This window comes from Oncorhynchus masou, chromosome 4 (assembly GCF_036934945.1).
Source record: "Oncorhynchus masou masou isolate Uvic2021 chromosome 4, UVic_Omas_1.1, whole genome shotgun sequence".
Lineage (NCBI taxonomy): Eukaryota > Metazoa > Chordata > Actinopteri > Salmoniformes > Salmonidae > Oncorhynchus > Oncorhynchus masou.
The window spans coordinates 16,204,858-16,224,433 of NC_088215.1; the positions used below are offsets into that span (position 1 = coordinate 16,204,858).

The 19,576-nt window shown below is 43.7% G+C and overlaps 1 protein-coding gene across 2 annotated transcripts in view; it reads right to left on the reverse strand.

Moving 5' to 3' along the window:
• Positions 1-76: 76 nt before the first annotated feature.
• Positions 77-19,576, reverse strand: part of LOC135524591 (bMERB domain-containing protein 1-like) — a 30,928-nt gene continuing 11,428 nt past the window's right edge. For both annotated transcript variants that reach the window (XM_064952286.1, XM_064952278.1), the window contains exons 2-6: positions 19,227-19,347; positions 11,903-11,976; positions 5,334-5,448; positions 4,173-4,258; positions 77-3,082 (exon numbers count right to left, since the gene is read on the reverse strand). In XM_064952286.1, coding sequence (XP_064808358.1) covers positions 2,970-3,082; positions 4,173-4,258; positions 5,334-5,448; positions 11,903-11,976; positions 19,227-19,347 — 509 coding nt within the window. In that variant the 3' untranslated portion in view covers positions 77-2,969. The remainder of the gene's footprint in view (positions 3,083-4,172; positions 4,259-5,333; positions 5,449-11,902; positions 11,977-19,226; positions 19,348-19,576) is intronic.

The following is a 19,576-nucleotide window of genomic DNA, read 5'->3' on the forward strand; positions in this document are numbered from 1 at the left end:
GCTAGCTGGTAATTTAGCAATGTTAGGAAAACTTCAAACTGAACGATCCCTTTAATTGACTTGAAAAACCAGTGAATTCCTGAAAGATGCCTTTTTATTTAAATACAGTACCAGTCAAAAGTTTGGACACACCTACACACACGTTCAAGGGTTTTTATTTATTTTAACTTTTTTGTACATTGTAAAATAACAGTGAAGACACAAACTATGAAATAACACACATGGAATCATGTAGTAACCAAAAAAGTGTTAAACAAATCAAAATATATTTTAGATTCTTCAAAGTAGCCTTTGCCTTGACAACTTTGCACACTCTTGACATTCTCTCAACCAGCCTCGTTAAGAATGCTTTTCCAACAGTCTTGAAAGAGTTCCTACATATGCTGAGCACTTGTTGGCTGCTTTTCCTTCATGGTCAAACTCAATTGGGTTGAGGTCAGGTGATTGTGGAGGCCAGGTCATCTGATGCAGCTCTCCACTCTCCTTGGTCAAAAAGCCCTTACACAGCCTGGAGGTGTGTTTTTGATTGTTGAAAAACAAATGATTGTCCCACTAAGCGCAAACCATATGGGATGGCGAAGCACAGCAGAATGCTCTGGTAGCCACGCTGGTTGTGTGCCTTGAATTCTAAATAAATCACTGCCAGTGTCACCAGCACACCAACTCCTCCATGCTTCATGGTGGGAACCACAGATGCGGAGATCATCCGTTCACCTACTCTGCATCTCACAAAGACATGGCGGGTTGGAACCAAATATCTCAAATTTGGACTCAACGGACCAAAAGACAGATTTCCTCTGGTCTAATGTCCATTGCTTGTGTTTCTTGGCCCAAGTCTCTTATTATTGGTGTCCTTTAGTAGTGATTTCTTTCCAGCAATTTGACCATGAAGGCCTGATACACTCAGTCTCCTCTGAACAGTTGATGTTAAGATGTGTCTGGTACTTGAACTCTGTGACGCATTTATTTCTGGCTGCATTTTCTGAGGCTGGTAACTCAAATGAACTCTGGGTCTTCCTTTCCCGTGGCGGTCCTCATGAGAGACAGTTTCATCATAGCACTTAGCACTAATTTTCCGCATTGACTGAGATTAATGTCCTAAAGTAATGATGGACTGTTGTTTCTCTTTGCTTATTTGAGCTGTTCTTGCCATAATATGGACTTGGTCTTTAACCAAAATAGGGCTGTCTTCTGTATACCAACCCTACCTTGTCACAGCACAACTGATTGGCTCAAATGCATTAAGAAGGAAAGAAATTCCACAAATTAACTTTTAACAGGGCACACCTGTTAATTGAAATGCATTCCAGGTGACTACCTCATGAAGCTGGTTGGGAGAATGCCTAGTGTGTGCAAAGCTGTCATCAAGACAAAGGGTAGCTACCTAGAAGAATCTCAAATATAAAATATATTTTGATTTAACACTCGTTTTGGTTACATGATTCCATATGTGCTATTTCATAGGTTTTATGTCTTCACTATTTTTCTACAATGTAGAAAGTAGTAAAAATAAAGAACCCTGTAATGAGTAGGTGTCTCCAAACTTTTGACTGGTACTGTATATGTACAGGTAATTTCAGCTCATTTATGCATATTGTTCAATTTGGACATTAAAGCATCACTAAAACTACAGAACAAAGTTCAGGGATGAGTCTCAGTGGTTTCCTCAATTCTTTGCTTCTCAAAACCTCCGATGGAAGCAAGGAGAAGGACTTGACGAGTCAAGGAAACTACTTCCTAGATCTACCCAAAGGGAGGCGTGGGGTTAGAGGGAAATATTCTGAAGTAGAGGGTCACTTTGTTGAACAGGACTCCCTAATCTTCTACAAACATTAGATTCCAACAAACACTTTCTTTTCCAGAGTCTTAACAAAGGCATGTACACATAAAGAATTGCATTCACCTCTTCTTGTTTTGCCGTAGAAATTGCAAGACTCGTAGTATGACGCTAATTGTTTTCCTTTGCTATACTTATTCATTGTAATCATGAATAATATTGTAGTGATACCATGGTAATGACTACCAGTATGTTTTGGTGAATATAAGATTGACCAGTTGTAAGGCTGACTTTGTCTTAGCAACATAAATGCGTGTGTATACTGGCTGGTTATTGATACGTTGATATACATCATAGAAAAACAAAATAACTCAATCATGCGATTGTTGCAGCTTGCCAATGTAAATGGTATCATAGCAACTGTGTTCAGTAATACTGTTTATATAGGAAGTATACCTTTACAATAAAGGGATAGAAAATGTACTGCAGTGAGTGAAGTGTTTCATAATCTACAGTTCCAGAGCAAGCATCAGGGTTGGATCAATTCATTTTCAAATCTGGTAATTCGGTAAGTAATTGACTGAATTGAAATGGAATTTACCCCACCCTGGTAAGCATACAGTCCTAAGTCTGAGAGGAGTTCTAGTTGTTCTGTTAAAGGGTTGGAATGGAAGCATCCCAGTAAATACCCGTTATTCAAAATGACAAAGTCAATAACAATTTAGTTATGTCATTTCCTGGTGGACAGAGAACCTTGGTATGATGTGGTTGGGTATGGGACGTTGTGCTTATAAATCTGAGGAATATATGTCATTATTGATCTATGAAGAATGTTTCAAGAGGGATGTAATGAGTCCCTAAATCAATATAAATTGGTGTATTGCTTACAATACTGTACAGGTCCCATATAGTCAATTTCCAATTGCCTTTTAACATTATATAGTGCCACATATTTCATTTACATTTCTGTTATTCCATTATTTTCATGTGGCCAGGCCTGTCCATCTATCACGTATAAGGGCGTCCATTTTGCACCAGGGTTCTCTGGATCACAGGAAATGATGTAACGATAGGTGATATGACACCAAGAGACCAGGTCAGGTGACAGATGTACAGTGTGACTGTGTTGTTGTTACTAGGGTGGTGCTGTGAATGGGAGGGTGTACTGTCCTCAACTCCTCGGTAACCACGGTCACATGATACAACACTGGGTGGCTCCGCAGCAGTCCTTGATGATGGTGATGGACTTGGTGACGGACGGCTTGCTGGGCGGAGGACCAGGGAGTCTCTTGGGCTTCTGGGGATCTAGGGTAGGAGAGTATGGGCAAATCTGAGATGTCATAGGGCACCCTGTTCCCAACATAGTGCACTACTTTTTGCACTCCTACCAGAGACTCGTATAGGGGCGCACATTTGGACACGTTCCCTGTGGTTTTAGATGGAAATGAAGAAGGCCCAGCCATTTCTCTATGATTCCCATCTGGAATGAAGTCCTAGCCATGATTAGATGAAATCAACGCCATAACAACTAAGACTCTGTTCTAGAATCGATATTCTGATATGATTTGAATCGGCTGTTACCACACTAATTCCATTACGTGGCTTGTCAGTTGTCGCTTGTTGCCTCTCGATTTTATCTCGGTCTTGACCTAATGCGACAGAGCCAGTGTGCCCCGTGTGAAACTGTCACGCCCTGGTCTTAGTATTTTGTGTTTTCTTTCTTTATTTGGTCAGGCTAGGGTGTGACATGGGTTTTGGTATGTGGTGTGTTTTTGTCTTGGGGTTTTTCACAGGTATTGGGATTGTAGCTTAGTGGGGTTTTCTAGCTTAGTCTATGGCTGTCTGAAGTGGTTCTCAATCAGAGGCAGGTGTTTATCGTTGTCTCTGATTGGGAACCGTATTTAGGCAGCCATATTCTTTGAGTGTGTCGTGGGTGATTGTCCTTGTTACTGTCTATGTGTTACGGTGCACCAGTATAGGCTGGTTCGGTTTTTTGTGTTACGTTTTGTAGTGTTTGTGTTTAGTTTTTTTTTTTATTAAACATGAATCTCAATAGCCACGCCGCATTTTGGTCCGACTCTTTCACCTAAAGAAAACCGTTATAGAAACTGTATGACAGTCAGGGCCGCTCATGGTCTGTGACTCTGGAGATGACAGAACTCATCTGCTTGGTATTACACCATATCCACATCTTTACTGTATGTGTGCTTTTAACACGTACTAGTGTTTTCATCAAGGCCACTGTGACCATGACCATGTTGGTGTTGCGTTGTCAAGAGGGGGAACCTGTAAGCATTTCATTGCACTGTGTCCTACACGTGTACCATGTCTATGACTCATAAACAAACTTTTGATTGTCTACTAGTGTGCGTTTTGTATGAAGGATACTACTCACTTTGGGCAGCTTCTCTGGCCAGCTTCTCCAGAGGCATCAGCTTCTGTCTCAGGAACTCAGCCATCTCCTTGTCCTCCTCCTGCTCCCTGTAGAGAGGATATGGGTTAGAGTCAGTGGTTACAGACAGACAGTCACTCAATGGCAAAACGTCACAGTCTGTAGAAAACTCCCATACGTACGTACCAAAGCATTTGCCCCTAAACAGTTGTCACTTTCCGGACTAACATACCTTGTGTCCATACTCCTATTCCATAAAGTTAGTGACTATTTACAGCACATAAAATCTCCATACACATAGCTTTGTTTCCAAGAATGTCTCGCAAACTGTCCGTTGCAGTTTACTTCTCAATATCCTCAACACTCCATACATTCACTGAATGACACTGTGATCTCATATCAGCTCTGCTGTCTGTAAATAATCTCCATGTCAAAGAAAGGAGGACCAAGATAGCAGGCAGAGGATGGGGAGTAAGTGAGAGACCAAGAGGGACCAAGATAGCAGCCAAGGAAGAAGAGGAAGTGAAGATGATAAGGTGTTGAACTGTGGCCATGTGTCACATCCCTCAGACTGTCTGGCAGTTAGACCATAATCTCTCCACTTCCCTCAGACTGTCTGGCAGTTAGATCATAATATCTACACCTCCCTCAGACTGTCTGGCAGTGAGACCATAATCTCTACACCTCCCTCAGACTGTCTGGCAGTTAGATCATAATATCTCCACCTCCCTCAGACTGTCTGGCAGTTAGACCATAATCTCTCCACTCTGAGACTGTCTGGCAGTTAGACCATAATCTCTACACCTCCCTCAGACTGTCTGGCAGTTAGACCATAATCTCTCCAAGTCCCTCAGACTGTCTGGCAGTTAGATCATAATATCTCCACCTCCCTCAGACTGTCTGGCAGTCCCTCCACCTCCCTCTCTCCATCTCCCTTCCTCTCTCCAGCTCCCTCCCTCCACCTCCCTCGGACCACAGTTCTACCTTAATCTCTCCAGCTCCCTCCTTCTCTCCAGCTCCCTCTCTCCATCTCCTTCCCTCTCTCCCTCCAGCTCCCTCGGACCACAGTTCTACCTTAATCTCTCCAGCTCCCTCCTTCTCTCCACCTCCCTCTCTCCATCTCCCTCCCTCTCTCCCTCCAGCTCCCTCGGACCACAGTTCTACCTTAATCTCTCCACCTCTGCATCGTCCACTAGGAAATCCCTCTTCTGCACCAGTTTATGGATTTTCAGGATCAACTCCTCCTCCCACTGTCTCTGTTTCTTGGTCTTCTCTTTCTCTGGAGGAAGGAGAGAGGGAAGGGGATAGATGGGGGGGGGGGTAGAGAGGGGGTTAGATTTGAAAGGTGATTGATGTTTTATATCAAACTAAAAAGTACATTTTTTAAATCTTAGATTAAATACATTTCTCAACTGATACATCATTTGTTAGATACTGAGCTACAGGGGAAGAGGAAACTTCCTGGGAAGGCAGCGCATGCTACCAAATAGTGATTCACATCACAAACCGTAGGGACCCTTTTCAATCTGTAAAGCTCAAGTGATGGAAATGTAAAGGTCATTTCCAGTTGAGCCAACATATGCAGTGATACCGTGAATACAGTCTCTGCTAAAGCGGGACATTGCCTTTAAATTTCAATCATGCTGTAAAGCTGAACTTCTGCGACGTGGATTGAATAGAGTCCTAGATATTTAGATTCTTAAATAGTCCTCCTCGTGTTTAATTCATGAGAACTAATCGGGAGACAAAATATGCAAATGCTGTTCAATGATGCAATGTCCTGTCTGAATGGGGGAATTTGCATAAGCAGTCGTATATTAATGGGATTAATCTCATATGTTACTCTATGCCCTACACAGGACATTACCTTTGACCAGAGTCCAATGGGTTCATTTGCATAAGCAGTCGTATATTCATAAACTCTGTATCCAATTCTCTGGAAAGGATTTTGACTTTATTCCCCTGACCTTCACACTGAAATCAAATCAAATGTATTGGTCACATACACATGGTTAGCAGATGTTAATGCGAGAGTAGCGAGATGCTTTTCCTTCTTGTTCCGGCAGTGCCGTAATATCTAACGTGTAATCTAACAATTTCACAACAACTACCTTATACACACAAATATAAAGGGATGGAATAAGAATATGTACATATAAATATATGGATGAGCAATGGCCGAGCGGCATAGGCAAGATGCAATAGATGGTATAAAATACAGTATATACAGTGCCTTGCGAAAGTATTCGGCCCCCTTGAACTTTGCGACCTTTTGCCACATTTCAGGCTTCAAACATGAAAATATAAAACTGTATTTTTTTGTGAAGAATCAACAACAAGTGAGACACAATCATGAAGTGGAACGACATTTATTGGATATTTCAAACTTTTTTAACAAATCAAAAACTGAAAAATTGGGCGTGCAAAATTATTCAGCCCCCTTAAGTTAATACTTTGTAGCGCCACGTTTTGCTGCGATTACAGCTGTAAGTCGCTTGGGGTATGTCTCTATCAGTTTTGCACATCGAGAGACTGAAATTTTTTCCCATTCCTCCTTGCAAAACAGCTCGAGCTCAGTGAGGTTGGATGGAGAGCATTTGTGAACAGCAGTTTTCAGTTCTTTCCACCGATTCTCGATTGGATTCAGGTCTGGACTTTGACTTGGCCATTCTAACACCTGGATATTTATTTTTGAACCATTCCATTGTAGATTTTGCTTTATGTTTTGGATTATTGTCTTGTTGGAAGACAAATCTCCGTCCCAGTCTCAGGTCTTTTGCAGACTCCATCAGGTTTTCTTCCAGAATGGTTCTGTATTTGGCTCCATCCATCTTCCCATCAATTTTAACCATCTTCCCTGTCCCTGCTGAAGAAAAGCAGGCCCAAACCATGATGCTGCCACCACCATGTTTGACAGTGGGGATGGTGTGTGTTCAGGGTGATGAGCTCTGTTGCTTTTACGCCAAACATAACGTTTTGCATTGTTGCCAAAAGGTTCAATTTTGGTTTCATCTGACCAGAGCACCTTCTTCCACATGTTTGGTGTGTCTCCCAGGTGGCTTGTGGCAAACTTTAAACAACACTTTTTATGGATATCTTTAAGAAATGGCTTTCTTCTTGCCACTCTTCCATAAAGGCCAGATTTGTGCAATATACGACTGATTGTTGTCCTATGGACAGAGTCTCCCACATCAGCTGTAGATCTCTGCAGTTCATCCAGAGTGATCATGGGCCTCTTGGCTGCATATCTGATCAGTCTTCTTCTTGTATGAGCTGAAAGTTTAGAGGGACGGCCAGGTCTTGGTTGATTTGCAGTGGTCTGATACTCCTTCCATTTCAATATTATCGCTTGCACAGTGCTCCTTGGGATGTTTAAAGCTTGGGAAATCTTTTTGTATCCAAATCCGGCTTTAAACTTCTTCACAACAGTATCTCGGACCTGCCTGGTGTGTTCCTTGTTCTTCATGATGCTCTCTGCGCTTTTAACGGACCTCTGAGACTATCACAGTGCAGGTGCATTTATACGGAGACTTGATTACACACAGGTGGATTGTATTTATCATCATTAGTCATTTAGGTCAACATTGGATCATTCAGAGATCCTCACTGAACTTCTGGAGAGAGTTTGCTGCACTGAAAGTAAAGGGGCTGAATAATTTTGCATGCCCAATTTTTCAGTTTTTGATTTGTTAAAAAAGTTTGAAATATCCAATAAATGTCGTTCCACTTCATGATTGTGTCCCACTTGTTGTTGATTCTTCACAAAAAAATACAGTTTTATATCTTTATGTTTGAAGCCTGAAATGTGGCAAAAGGTCGCAAAGTTCAAGGGGGCCGAATACTTTCGCAAGGCACTGTACATGTGAGATGAGTAATGCAAGATATGTAAACCTTGTTAAAGTGCCATTTATTAAAGTGGCTAATGATTTGAGACTGTATGTAGGCAGCAGCCTCTCTGTGTTAGTGATGGCTGTTTAACAGTCTGATGGCCTTGAGATAGAAGCTGTTTTTCAGTCTCTCGGTCCCAGCTTTGATGCACCTGTACTGACCTCACCTTCTGGATGGCAGCAGGGAGAACAGGCAGTGACTCGGGTGGTTGATATCCTTGATGATCTTTTTGGACTTCCTGTGACATCAGGTGCTGTAGGTGTCCTGGAGGGTAGGTAGTTTACCCCCGGTGATGCGTTGTGTAGAACTCACTACCCTCTGGAGACCCTTGCGATTGAGGGCGGTGCAGTTTCCGTACCAGGTGGTGATACAGCCCGGCAGGATGCTCTCCATTGTGCACCTGTAAAAGTTTGTGAGGGTTTTAGGTGACAAACCACATTTCTTCAGCCTCCTGAGGTTGAAGAGGTGCTGTTGCGCCTTCTTCACCACACTGTCTGTGAGGGTGGACCATTTCAGTTTGTTCGTGATGTGTAAGCCAAGGAACTTTCCACTTTCTCCACTACTGTCCTGTTGATGTGGATAGGGGGGTGCTCCATCTTCTGTTTCCTGAAGTCCATGATCATCTCCTTTGTTTTGTTGCTGTTGAGTGAGAGGTTGTTTTCCTGACACCACACTCCAAGTGCTCTCACCTCCTCCCTTTAGGCTGTCTCGTCATCGTTGTTAATCAAGCCTACTACTGTAGTGTTGTCCGCAAACTTGATGATTGTGTTGGAGGCGTGCATGGCCACGCAGTCATGGGTGAACAGGAAGTACAGGAGAGGGCTGAGCACGCACCCTTGTGGGACCCAGTGATAGACTGAGACACACACACACACACACATACATACACTGCAATAGTTGGAGAACAATGTGCAGTGTTGTTGAGTAGTAATAGTAGGTGGGAAAGCTGAGGCACCAGGCAGGAGAGGAGTGCAGTCTCAGCTCTTTCTCTCCCACCGGGATAGAACTGGATCCGTACAGCCATTCCCTGGAGTCACAGTGTTCCCGGAACGCATAGACGGATGCAGAAATCGGAATGTCAAATGGAAAAGCAGAAGGGCTAGGGCCTTTCTCTGTACTGAGGTAATAACAGAGCTTGTTGGGTCACATACATATTGATACATAGGGTATGGTATATTATGACTCAATGGTGTGAGGAATTAGATTTGATTTGGAATGTGTGAATGGTGTTTTAAATCTCAATGAATGTCATGCATAATGTACTGGATTTAGCTTCTAGCAGTATGGCATCTGTACTGTATGTAGGCTTTATATATGCTCTAATGAACAATTCATTCCATTGTTCTTGCTTGTTGCGATTCCAGATGATCACTAATACAGATCCAGTCACTCTGTCAAGTTCACAAATAAAAGGAGAAACTAGCCTGGTACCAGATCTGTTTGTGCTGTCTGGGACCAGGCTAGACAGCTAACTCTGGACTGTGACGTTGTAGAGTTGTGAGGTTGTAGTGGCTATTTGACTCCCTCTGCTGTCAGCCGTGGACACAAATAGACCTAACATCATTTGTGGAGGAAAGTATAAATAAAGTAGTATTCGTTGAAATAATCTTAGGCCACAGTCTCAGGAAATGGACGTTTGGCTCATATAGCCGTTACGGTTAGCTATGCGTGTGTGTGTTTGTGCGACTGTGTGGCCATTATGACTGTGCCTACTCTAAACTACCTGAGGGGACGAACCCCCCCCTCATAACTATCCCATGTCCCTGAGAGTTACAATCAATTGTGCGGCTACTTTACCGCAGTGAACCTACCCACAAATCACCTCACCATGTAGCAGCAGGTAGCTGCATACAGTAGCAGTTTTTCTCCTCTACCCTATTTTTGGGTTTATACTCACTATAGCAGGGGTGTTTTTCCTTTAAATTCAGACCTAGACAACCAGGTGAGGGGAGTTCCTAACTAATCAGTGACCGTAATTCATCAATTAAGTACAAGGGGGAGCAAAAACCCGCAGACACTCAACCCTCCATGGAATGAGTTTGACACATGCTCTACAACATGCATAAGCAATTTGGCTAAGCTAAGGGTACATTGAGGATACATCCTGATATGCTTGTTCTCTTTCCTAGAGGGATAGACAGTATGGCACATTTTTCTCCCTGTTATGTTGCCGGGTAGAATAGGACAGGGGAGGGCGGTGAAGTGGATTTCTTGGCTGTAGTTATATATGGTTAATACTATATGGTACATTTATCTCTCTGTTGCCAGGTAGGATAGGAAAGGCAATAGGACAGGCGAGGGCAGCCAGTGGAGGTGTTGTGAAGTCCGTGTTGCCGTTAGTTACCTGGATATATGGTTATTGATAAACTGGGTGGTTCGAGCCCTGAATGCTGATTGGCTGACAGTCGTGGTATATCAGACCGTATACCACAGTTATGACAAAACATTTATTTTTACTGCTCTAATGACGTTTAACCTCTACGAGATTGGTGTCCCCACCCACAGGGAGGTTGAGTTAATGTGATTAGCATGATGTTGTAAATAACAAAAACATTTCCCAGGACATATCTGATATGGGCAGAAAGCTTAAAATCTTGTTAACCTCAGTGTCCCCCCCGGCAGGGACGGTTGTGAGCTAACGTAGGCTAACGTGATTAGCGTGAGTTTGTAAGTAACAAGAACATTTTCCAGGACATAGTGTCATGTCTTGTTATGTCTGTTCCTGTCCTTTCTCTTCACTCTGTCTCTCTCTGCTGGTCTTTTTAGGTTACCTTCTCTGTCTCTCATTCTTCAGCTGTTCTACATCTCCCCTAACTAGCTCATTCACTCTTTCACACCTGTTCTCTCTTCCCCCTCTGATTAGGTCTCTATTTCTCTCTCTGTTCCTGCTACTTTCAGTGTCTGATTCTTGTTTGTGTTTTTGATGCCAGAAGCAAGCTGTCGTCTCGTTTGCTTCCACCTTGTCCTATCCTGTCGGAGTCTGCCTGGCAGGTGCATCCTGCACTATACTACGTTCTTTTTGTTCCATTGTCAACGTTGGAAGAGGATTTATGCCATTCCTGTTTTTCATTAAAGAACTCTGTTTTCTGTTAAAACCGCTTTTGGGTCTTCACTCAAGTACATAACACATAGACATATCGGATATGGCCAGAAAGCTTAAATTGTTGTTAATCTAACTGCACTGTCCAATTTACAGTAGCTATTACAGTGAAATAATACCATGCTATTGTTTGAGGAGAGTGCACAGTTATGAACTTGCAAATATATGAATAAACCAATTAGGCACATTTGGGCAGTCTTGATACAACAATTTGAACAGCAATGCAATGGTTCATTGAATCAGTCTAAAACTTTGCACATTCACACTACTGTCATCTAGTGGTCAAATTAAAAAGTTGCCTAACCTGGAATATTACATTTTGGCCTTTCTCTTGCATTTCAAAGATGCAAGATCTAATGTGTTATATTTTCCTATATTAATTTCACATTGACACAAACTTCAAAGTATTTCCTTCAAATGGTATCAATAATATAAATATCCTTGCTTCAGGTCCTCAGCTACAGGCAGTTAGATTTGGGTATGTCATTTTAGGCGAAAATTGAAAAAAAGGGTCTAATCCTTATTATAATAGAAATAAGGCACCTCGGGTGTTTGTGGTATATGGCCAATATACAACTGCTAAGGGCTGTATCCAGGCTATCCATGTTGAGTCGCACCTAAGAACAGCCCTTAGCTGTGGTATATTGGCCTTATACCATACCCCCTCGTGTTGCTTAAATATTGACCTCAGATATATGGTTGACTGTTGTGATTGTGATTGTCTTTATTTGTTGCTGTTAGTTACCTGGTACAGTTACCACCTTCCTCAGCTCCTGTTTCAGACTCATGATGTCTTTGCAGAGCTGGATGTCGTCCGCCCTTGAAAAGACAACAACATTCATTCCAGTTAGGAAGGGTAAAGCACAGTGTGACTCTCTGGCTCTGTTCCATTTTGGTTCTTCCAAGTTCTTCCAAGTTACACTCCCCTTAGGGAAGAGTGTGGGCAGATGAAAAATGTTGAATGACTCACTCCTCTACCAGATCCTCTGGTCCTGAAGACCCACCCTGAGGACCCTACTGATACCTCTCTGTCATGTCATCCCCCTCTCTTCTCCCCTTCCTCCCTCCATCCCTTGTTCTTCCCATCCATCCCTCCATCCTTCCCTCTCCTCCCCTCCATCACTCCCTCCCTCCATCTTTCACTCTTTCTCTCTTTCAAATCAAATGTATTTATATAGCCCTTCGTACATCAGCTGATATCTCAAAGTGCTGTACAGAAACCCAGCCCAAAACCCCAAACAGCAAGCAATGCAGGTGTAGAAGCACGGTGGCTAGGAAAAACTCCCTAGAAAGGCCAAAACCTAGGAAGAAACCTCGAGAGGAACCAGGCTATGAGGGGTGGCCAGTCCTCTTCTGGCTGTGCTGGGTGGAGATTATAACAGAACATGGCCAAGATGTTCAAATGTTCATAAATGACCAGCATGGTCAAATAATAATAATCACAGTAGTTGTCGAGGGTGCAGCAAGTCAGCACCTCAGGAGTAAATGTCAGTTGGCTTTTCATAGCCGATCATTAAGAGTATCTCTACCACTCCTGCTGTCTCTAGAGAGTTTAAAACAGCAGGTCTGGGACAGGTAGCATGTCCGGTGAACAGGTCAGGATTCCATAGCCGCAGGCAGAACAGTTGAAACTGGAGCAGCAGCACGGACAGGTGGACTGGGGACAGCAAGGAGTCATCATGCCAGGTAGTCCCGAGGCATGGTCCTACGGCTCAGGTCCTCCGAGAGAAAGAAAGAGAGAGAGAAAGAGAGAGAGAGAGAATTAGAGAGAGCATACTTAAATTCACACAGGACACCAGATAAGACAGGAGAAGTACTCCAGATATAACAAACTGACCCTAGCCCCCCGACACAAACTACTGCAGCATAAATACCGGAGGCCGAGACAGGAGGGGTCAGGAGACACTGTGGCCCCACCTGATGATACCCCCGCACAGGGCCAAACAGATTTAACCCCACCCATTTTGCCAAAGCACAGCCCCCACACCACTAGAGGGATATCTTCAACCACCAACTTACCATCCTGAGACAAGGCCGAGTATAGCCCACAAAGATCTCCGCCACGGCACAAACCAAGGGGGGGGGCCAACCCAGACAGGAAGATCACATCAGTGTCTCAACCCACTCAAGTGACGCACCCCTCCTAGGGAAGGCATGAAAGAGCACCAGTAAGCCAGTGACTCAGCCCCTATAATAAGTTTAGAGGCAGAGAATCCCAGTGGAAAGAGGGGAACCGGTCAGGTAGAGACAGCAAGGGCGGTTCGTTGCTCCAGAGCCTTTCTGTTCACCTTCACACTCCTGGGCCAGACTACACTCAATCATATGACCCACTGAAGAGAAAGACTTAAAGGTTGAGACCGAGTTTGCATCTCTCACATGGGTAGGCAGACCATTCCATAAAAAATGGAGCTCTATATTGGAGAAAGCCCTGCCTCCAGCTGTTTGCTTAGAAATTCTAGGGACAATTAGGAGGCCTGCGCCTTGTTACCGTAGCGTACATGTAGGTATGTACGGCAGGACCAAATCAGAGAGATAGGTAGGAGACAACCCATGTAATGCTTTGTAGGTTAGCAGTAAAACCTTGAAATCAGCTCATGCCTTGACAGGAAGCCAGTGTAGGGAGGCTAGCACTGGAGTAATATGATCACATTTTTTGGTTCTAGTCAGGATTCTAGCAGACGTATTTAGCACTAACTGAAGTTTATTTAGTGCTTTATCCGGGTAGCCGGAAAGTAGAGCATTGCAGTAGTCTAACCTAGAAGTGACAAAAGCATGGGTTACTTTTTCTGCATCATTTTTGGACAGAAAGTTTCTGATTTTTGCAATGTTACGTAGATGGAAAAAACATGTTCTTGAAACAGTCTTGATATGTTCATCAAAAGAGAGATCAGGGTCCAGAGTAACGCCGAGGACCTTCACAGTTTTATTTGAGACGAATGTACAACCATTAAGATTAATTGTCAGATTCAACAGAAGATCTCTTTGTTTCTTGGGACCTAGAACAAGCATCTCTGTTTTGTCCGAGTTCAAAAGTAGAAAGTTTGCAGCCATCCACTTCCTTATGTCTGAAACACAGGCTTCTAGCGAGGGCAATTTTGGGGCTTCACCATGTTTCATTGAAATGTACAGCTGTGTGTCATCCGCATAGCAGTGAAAGTTAACATTGTTTTCAAATGACATCCCCAAGAGGTAAAATATATAGTGAAAACAATAGTGGTCTTAAAACGGAACCTTGAGGAACACCGAAATTTACAATTGATTTGTCAGAGGACAAACCATTCACAGAGACAAACTGATATCTTTCCAACAGATAAGATCTAAACTAGGCCAGAACTTGTCCATGTAGACCAATTTGGGTTTCCAATCTCTCCAAAAGAATGTGGTGATCGATGGTATCAAAAGCAGCACTAAGGTCTAGGAGCATAAGGACAGATGCAGAGCCTCGGTCTGATGCCATGAAAAGGTAATTTACCACCTTCACAAGTGCAGTCTTAGTGCTATGATGGGGTCTAAAACCAGACTGAAGCATTTCGTATACATTGTCTTCAGGAAGGCAGTGAGTTGCTGCGCAACAGCCTTTTCTAAAAATGTTGAGAGGAATGGAAGATTCGATATAGGCAGATAGTTTTTTAAATATTTTCTGGGTCAAGGTTTGGCTTTTTCAAGAGAGGCTTTATTACTGCCACTTTTAGTGAGTTTGGTACACATCCGGTGGATAGAGAGCCGTTGACTATGTAAACTTTTCCTTCTCTTCTCTTCTCTGCCCCCTCCCTCTCTCCCTCTCCTCCCCCTCCGATTCATCTCTCTCTTCCTCTCCTCCCCTCCTTTCCCTCCCTCCATCCATCCCTACCTTTCTCTCTGCAGCGAAGTGACAGCTACCAGGGATTTAAGTCTCTCTGTTGTAAATCACAGACTGATGACTCATCCACTAGCTCCCAACACCTCTCCTTCCTCCTCCCTCCATCTCTCTCTCCCTGTTCCTCCTCAGTCTCTCCTTCCACCCCTCCCTTCATCACTCACCTCCCCCTCCCCCTCTGCCTCCTCCACTCTCTTCTCCTCCTCCTCCTCCTCCTCCATCCCTCTCCCTACTATCCTCCCTTCATCTCTCTCCACCTCCTGTAGTTCCCTCTTTCTCCCTTGTTCCCATTCTTCAGCCTCTTCTCCCTCTGCTCTTTCGACCCCCTGTTATTTCTCACCCACTCACTTGTTCCTGTCTCTCAACCTCAACATATTTTTCTCTCCTCCTCACTATCCCCTATCTGCTTTGTGTTGTTTACCCACTCACTAGACCCCAACGGTGCTTCCAGCAGGCTTTGCACTCTGCCACTCCACCTGCTACAGAATGTGTGTGTGTGACTGAGTCACACATAGCTGGAAGTATTAGCATCACTGTTCACTGATGAAGCTATCCAAGCTAATGAAGCCACACTTCCCACCAATCTCTTTCCAGTTTCTATTGATTGTATTTGCCATCACACCAAAACATTTCACACAATATGGTCAAATCAAGCATGAACTTCTGATCTGGTTACCTGACCTCGTGACAAGACCAATAAGGTCACCAACGACCTGCTGATGGCGGCTGCAGGCTCCCCCTATCTCCTGATCGTCCTGGACTTGAGAGCAGTGTTTGACACTGTCAACCACCCCATCCTCCTGGAATGCCTCCCGGGACACCGTCGGATTGTCTGGATCAGCTCTGAGCTGGTTCCACTCCTCCCTCTCAGAAAGGACTGAGTATGAGTATTGTGGTGTCCCACAAGGATCTGTTCTTGGACCCATCCTGTTTGTCCTGCACATGGTCCCCCTCGGGCGTGTCATCAGCCGGCATGGAATCACCTTGCTATGCTATGCTGATGACACCCAGCTGTATCTAAAAATGGCCCCATGTCCCTCTGATGCAAGTGCCTGTCTGAACACCTGCCGTGAGCAGACAAGGGCATTAATGAAGCAAAACTTCCTTCAACTGAACAGCAACAAAACTGAGGCCCTACTTCTTGGCACTCCCACCAGGTCCAGCACTCACCGTTAACACACCTCATCATTGCAGGACAGAACACTTCTCTCTCCCCCTCAGGTTCCAATCTGCCTGTACAGCTTGATTCCTCCCTGACCTTTGACAGCCACATCAGACAAATGTGTAAAGTGTTATTCTATCACCTCAAGTCCTTTGCCAAACTCCGTCCCGCCCACCCTCACTCAGTCTGACGCAGGGAAGCTGATCCATGCCTTTATCTCCTCTGGAGTTTACTCTCTTCATCGGGATCCCTGACAGGAGTCCTCAGAAGCTCCAATACGTCCAGAACAGCACTGCCAGGATCCTGATGTGAGGAAACACCATCACATCACCCCCATCCTGGCATCTATGCACTAGCTGTCTCATTCTGGATTGAATACAAAACCCTTCTGCTGACTTTCCAGTGTATTCATGGCAAAAACTGCTCTCCATCCATAACCCTACCCGCACCCTTAAGTGATAGACTGCTCCTCCACGCCCCCAGGACATAGCTCCTTGTCTCGTGTAGCATCAGCTGGGTTCTTTGTGTCAGTTGCCCTGTCTAGCCGTGTCCATTTTGTCCTTCTATTTGTATTTTATATTTTTTTATGCACTTTAAGAATATTCAGTATAATGAAAAGCGCTTTAAAAATGCAATACATTATTATTATCATTATTATATGTAAGTATAATGAATTGTCATATAGACGATATAAATGGGAATACACAGTGCCTTTGGAAAGTATTCACACCCCTTGACTTTTTCCACATTTTGTTGTTACAAAGCAGGATTAGCAGGGATTTAAATCAATCTACACAAAATACTCTGTAATGTCTACGTGGCCCTGTGTTTTAGGTTATTGTCCTGCTGAAGGGTCAGTTCATCTCACAGTGTCTGGTGGAAAGCAGAGTTAACCAGGTTTTCCACTTAGATGTTGCCTGTGCTTAGCTCCATTTAGTTTATTTTTTGTCCTGAAAAACTCCCCAGTTCTTAGTGATTACAAGCATACCCATAGCATGATACAGCCACCACTATGCTTGAAAATATGGAGAGTGGTACTCTGTCATGTGTTGTATTGGATTTGCCCCAAAAATAACACTGTATTCAGGAGAAAAGTTCATTGTTTTGCCATATTTTTTGCAGTACCTGGTTTCAAACAGGATGCATATTTTGGAACATTTTTATTCTGTACAGACCTCCTTCTTTTCACTCTGTCATTTATTAGTATTGTGGAGTAACTACAATGTTGTTGATCCATCCTCTTCTCATCCTCATCCTTTTCTGCTATCACATTATTCAACTCTGTTTTAAAATCACCATCTCTGTTTTAAAATCTGTTTTAAAATCACCATTGGCCTCATGGTGAAATCCCTGAGCGGTTTCCTTCCTCTCCGGCAACTGAGCTAGGAAGGATGCCTGCATCTTTGTAGTGACTGGATGTATTGATACACCATCCAATGTGTAATTAATAGTTTCACCATGCTCAAAGGGATATTCAATGTCTGCTTTTAAATGTTTACCCCTCTACCAATAGGTGCCATTCTTTGCAAGGCATTGGAAAACCTCCCTGGTCTTTATTGCTGAATCTGTGTTTGAAATTCAAGTGCTCGACTGAGGGACCTTACAATTATCTGTATGTTTGGGGCACAGTGATAAGGTAGTTATTCAAAATCATGTTAAACACTATTATTGCACACAGAGTGAGTCCATGCAGCGTATTATGTGACTTGTCTAACTGCTGAACTTGTGTCGGCTTGGCACGACAAAGGGGTTGAACATATTTTCAGCTTTTCATTTTTTCTTAATTTGACATTATGGGAGTATTGTGAGTGGGCCAGTGACAAATGTAAATACATTTTACATTCAGTTTGGAACACAACAAAATGTGAATAAAGTGTGTATACTTTCTGAAGGCACTGTAATAGCATGGATGCCATTCTGTTTCTGCTTGAGCCAACTCCTTTCTGTACTGGCATGGAGCAGGTTGGCAATCAACTGATTATTCAGTGTCAGAAATACGGCTTTACTACATCTACATCCAGATAATATCATTATCATCAGGATACACAGTATAAACCTATTAGGCTTATGTGTATGGGTGTCATTATTTTTCAAGGGTCCCAAAGAGTATACGTACTCTCTTTACTGTACATAATACATTCACCCACTCTCGGAAGAAAATGGAAATTCAATGTATCTATTCCAATGAGCTTCTCTATTATTCAAATCCAACACGTCTTCGTGTCTCCCGACCCCTCCTGTCTCAGCCTCCAGTATTTATGCTGCAGTAGTTTATGTGTCGGGGGGGCTAGGGTCAATCTGTTAAATCTGGAATATTTCTCCTGTCTTATCCGGTGTCCTGTGTGAATTTAAGTATGCTCTCTCTTATTCTCCCTCTCTTTCTTTCTTTCTCTCTCGCTCTATCTTTCTTACTTTCTTTCTTTCTTTCTCTCTCTCTCTCTCTCTCTCTCTCTCTCTCTCTCTCTCTCTCTCGGAAGACCTGAGCTCTAGGACCATGCTTCAGGACAACCTGGCCTGATGGCTCCTTGCTGTCCCCAGTCCACCTGGTCGTGCTGCGGCTGTGGAACCCTGACCTGTTCACCGGACATGCTACCTGTCCCAGACCTGCTGTTTTCAACTCTCTAGAGACAGCAGGAGCGGTAGAGATACTCTGAATGATCGGCCAACTGACATTTACTCCTGAGGTGCTGACCTGTTGCACCCTCTACAACCACTGTGATTATTATTATTTGACCCTGCTGGTCATCTATGAACATTTGACCATTTTGGTCATGTTCTGTTATAATCTCCACCCGGCACAGCCAAAAGAGGACTGGCCACGCCTCATAGCCTGGTTCCTCTCTAGGTTTCTTCCTAGGTTGTAGCCATTCTAGGGAGTTTTTCCTAGCCACCGTGCTTCTGCACCTGCATTGCTTGCTGTTTGGGGTTTTAGGCTGGGTTTCTGTACAGCACTTTGTGACATCAGCTGATCAAATACATTTGATTGATTGATTAAAGCCACAGTCTGTAATTATTTTATTGTGGTGTTGATGGTCTCTGTACAGTACTCACATAAAGCGCAGTTCGGACTCCCTCCTTACCAGCACCTCCCTGAGGCGCTGGATGCGAGCCATCTCCACTTCAATCTCATCTGGAGACATGATGCTCTCCGCCATGGACACATCTGACTGACCTGGAGGGAGAGAGGGAACTTTGTGCTTTAACACTATTGTGAGTTACATCATTCTAACACATCGGGAGAAGGGCAGGAGGGAGGGAGGGAGGGAGGGGGAGGGAGGGAGGGAGGGAGGGAGGGAGGGAGGGAGGGAGGGAGGGAGGGAGGGAGGGTTTATTTCTAAATATTTTGGTCTTAAATATTTCAATAGATCATTCATAAAACACTAATACAATACCAACTTCTG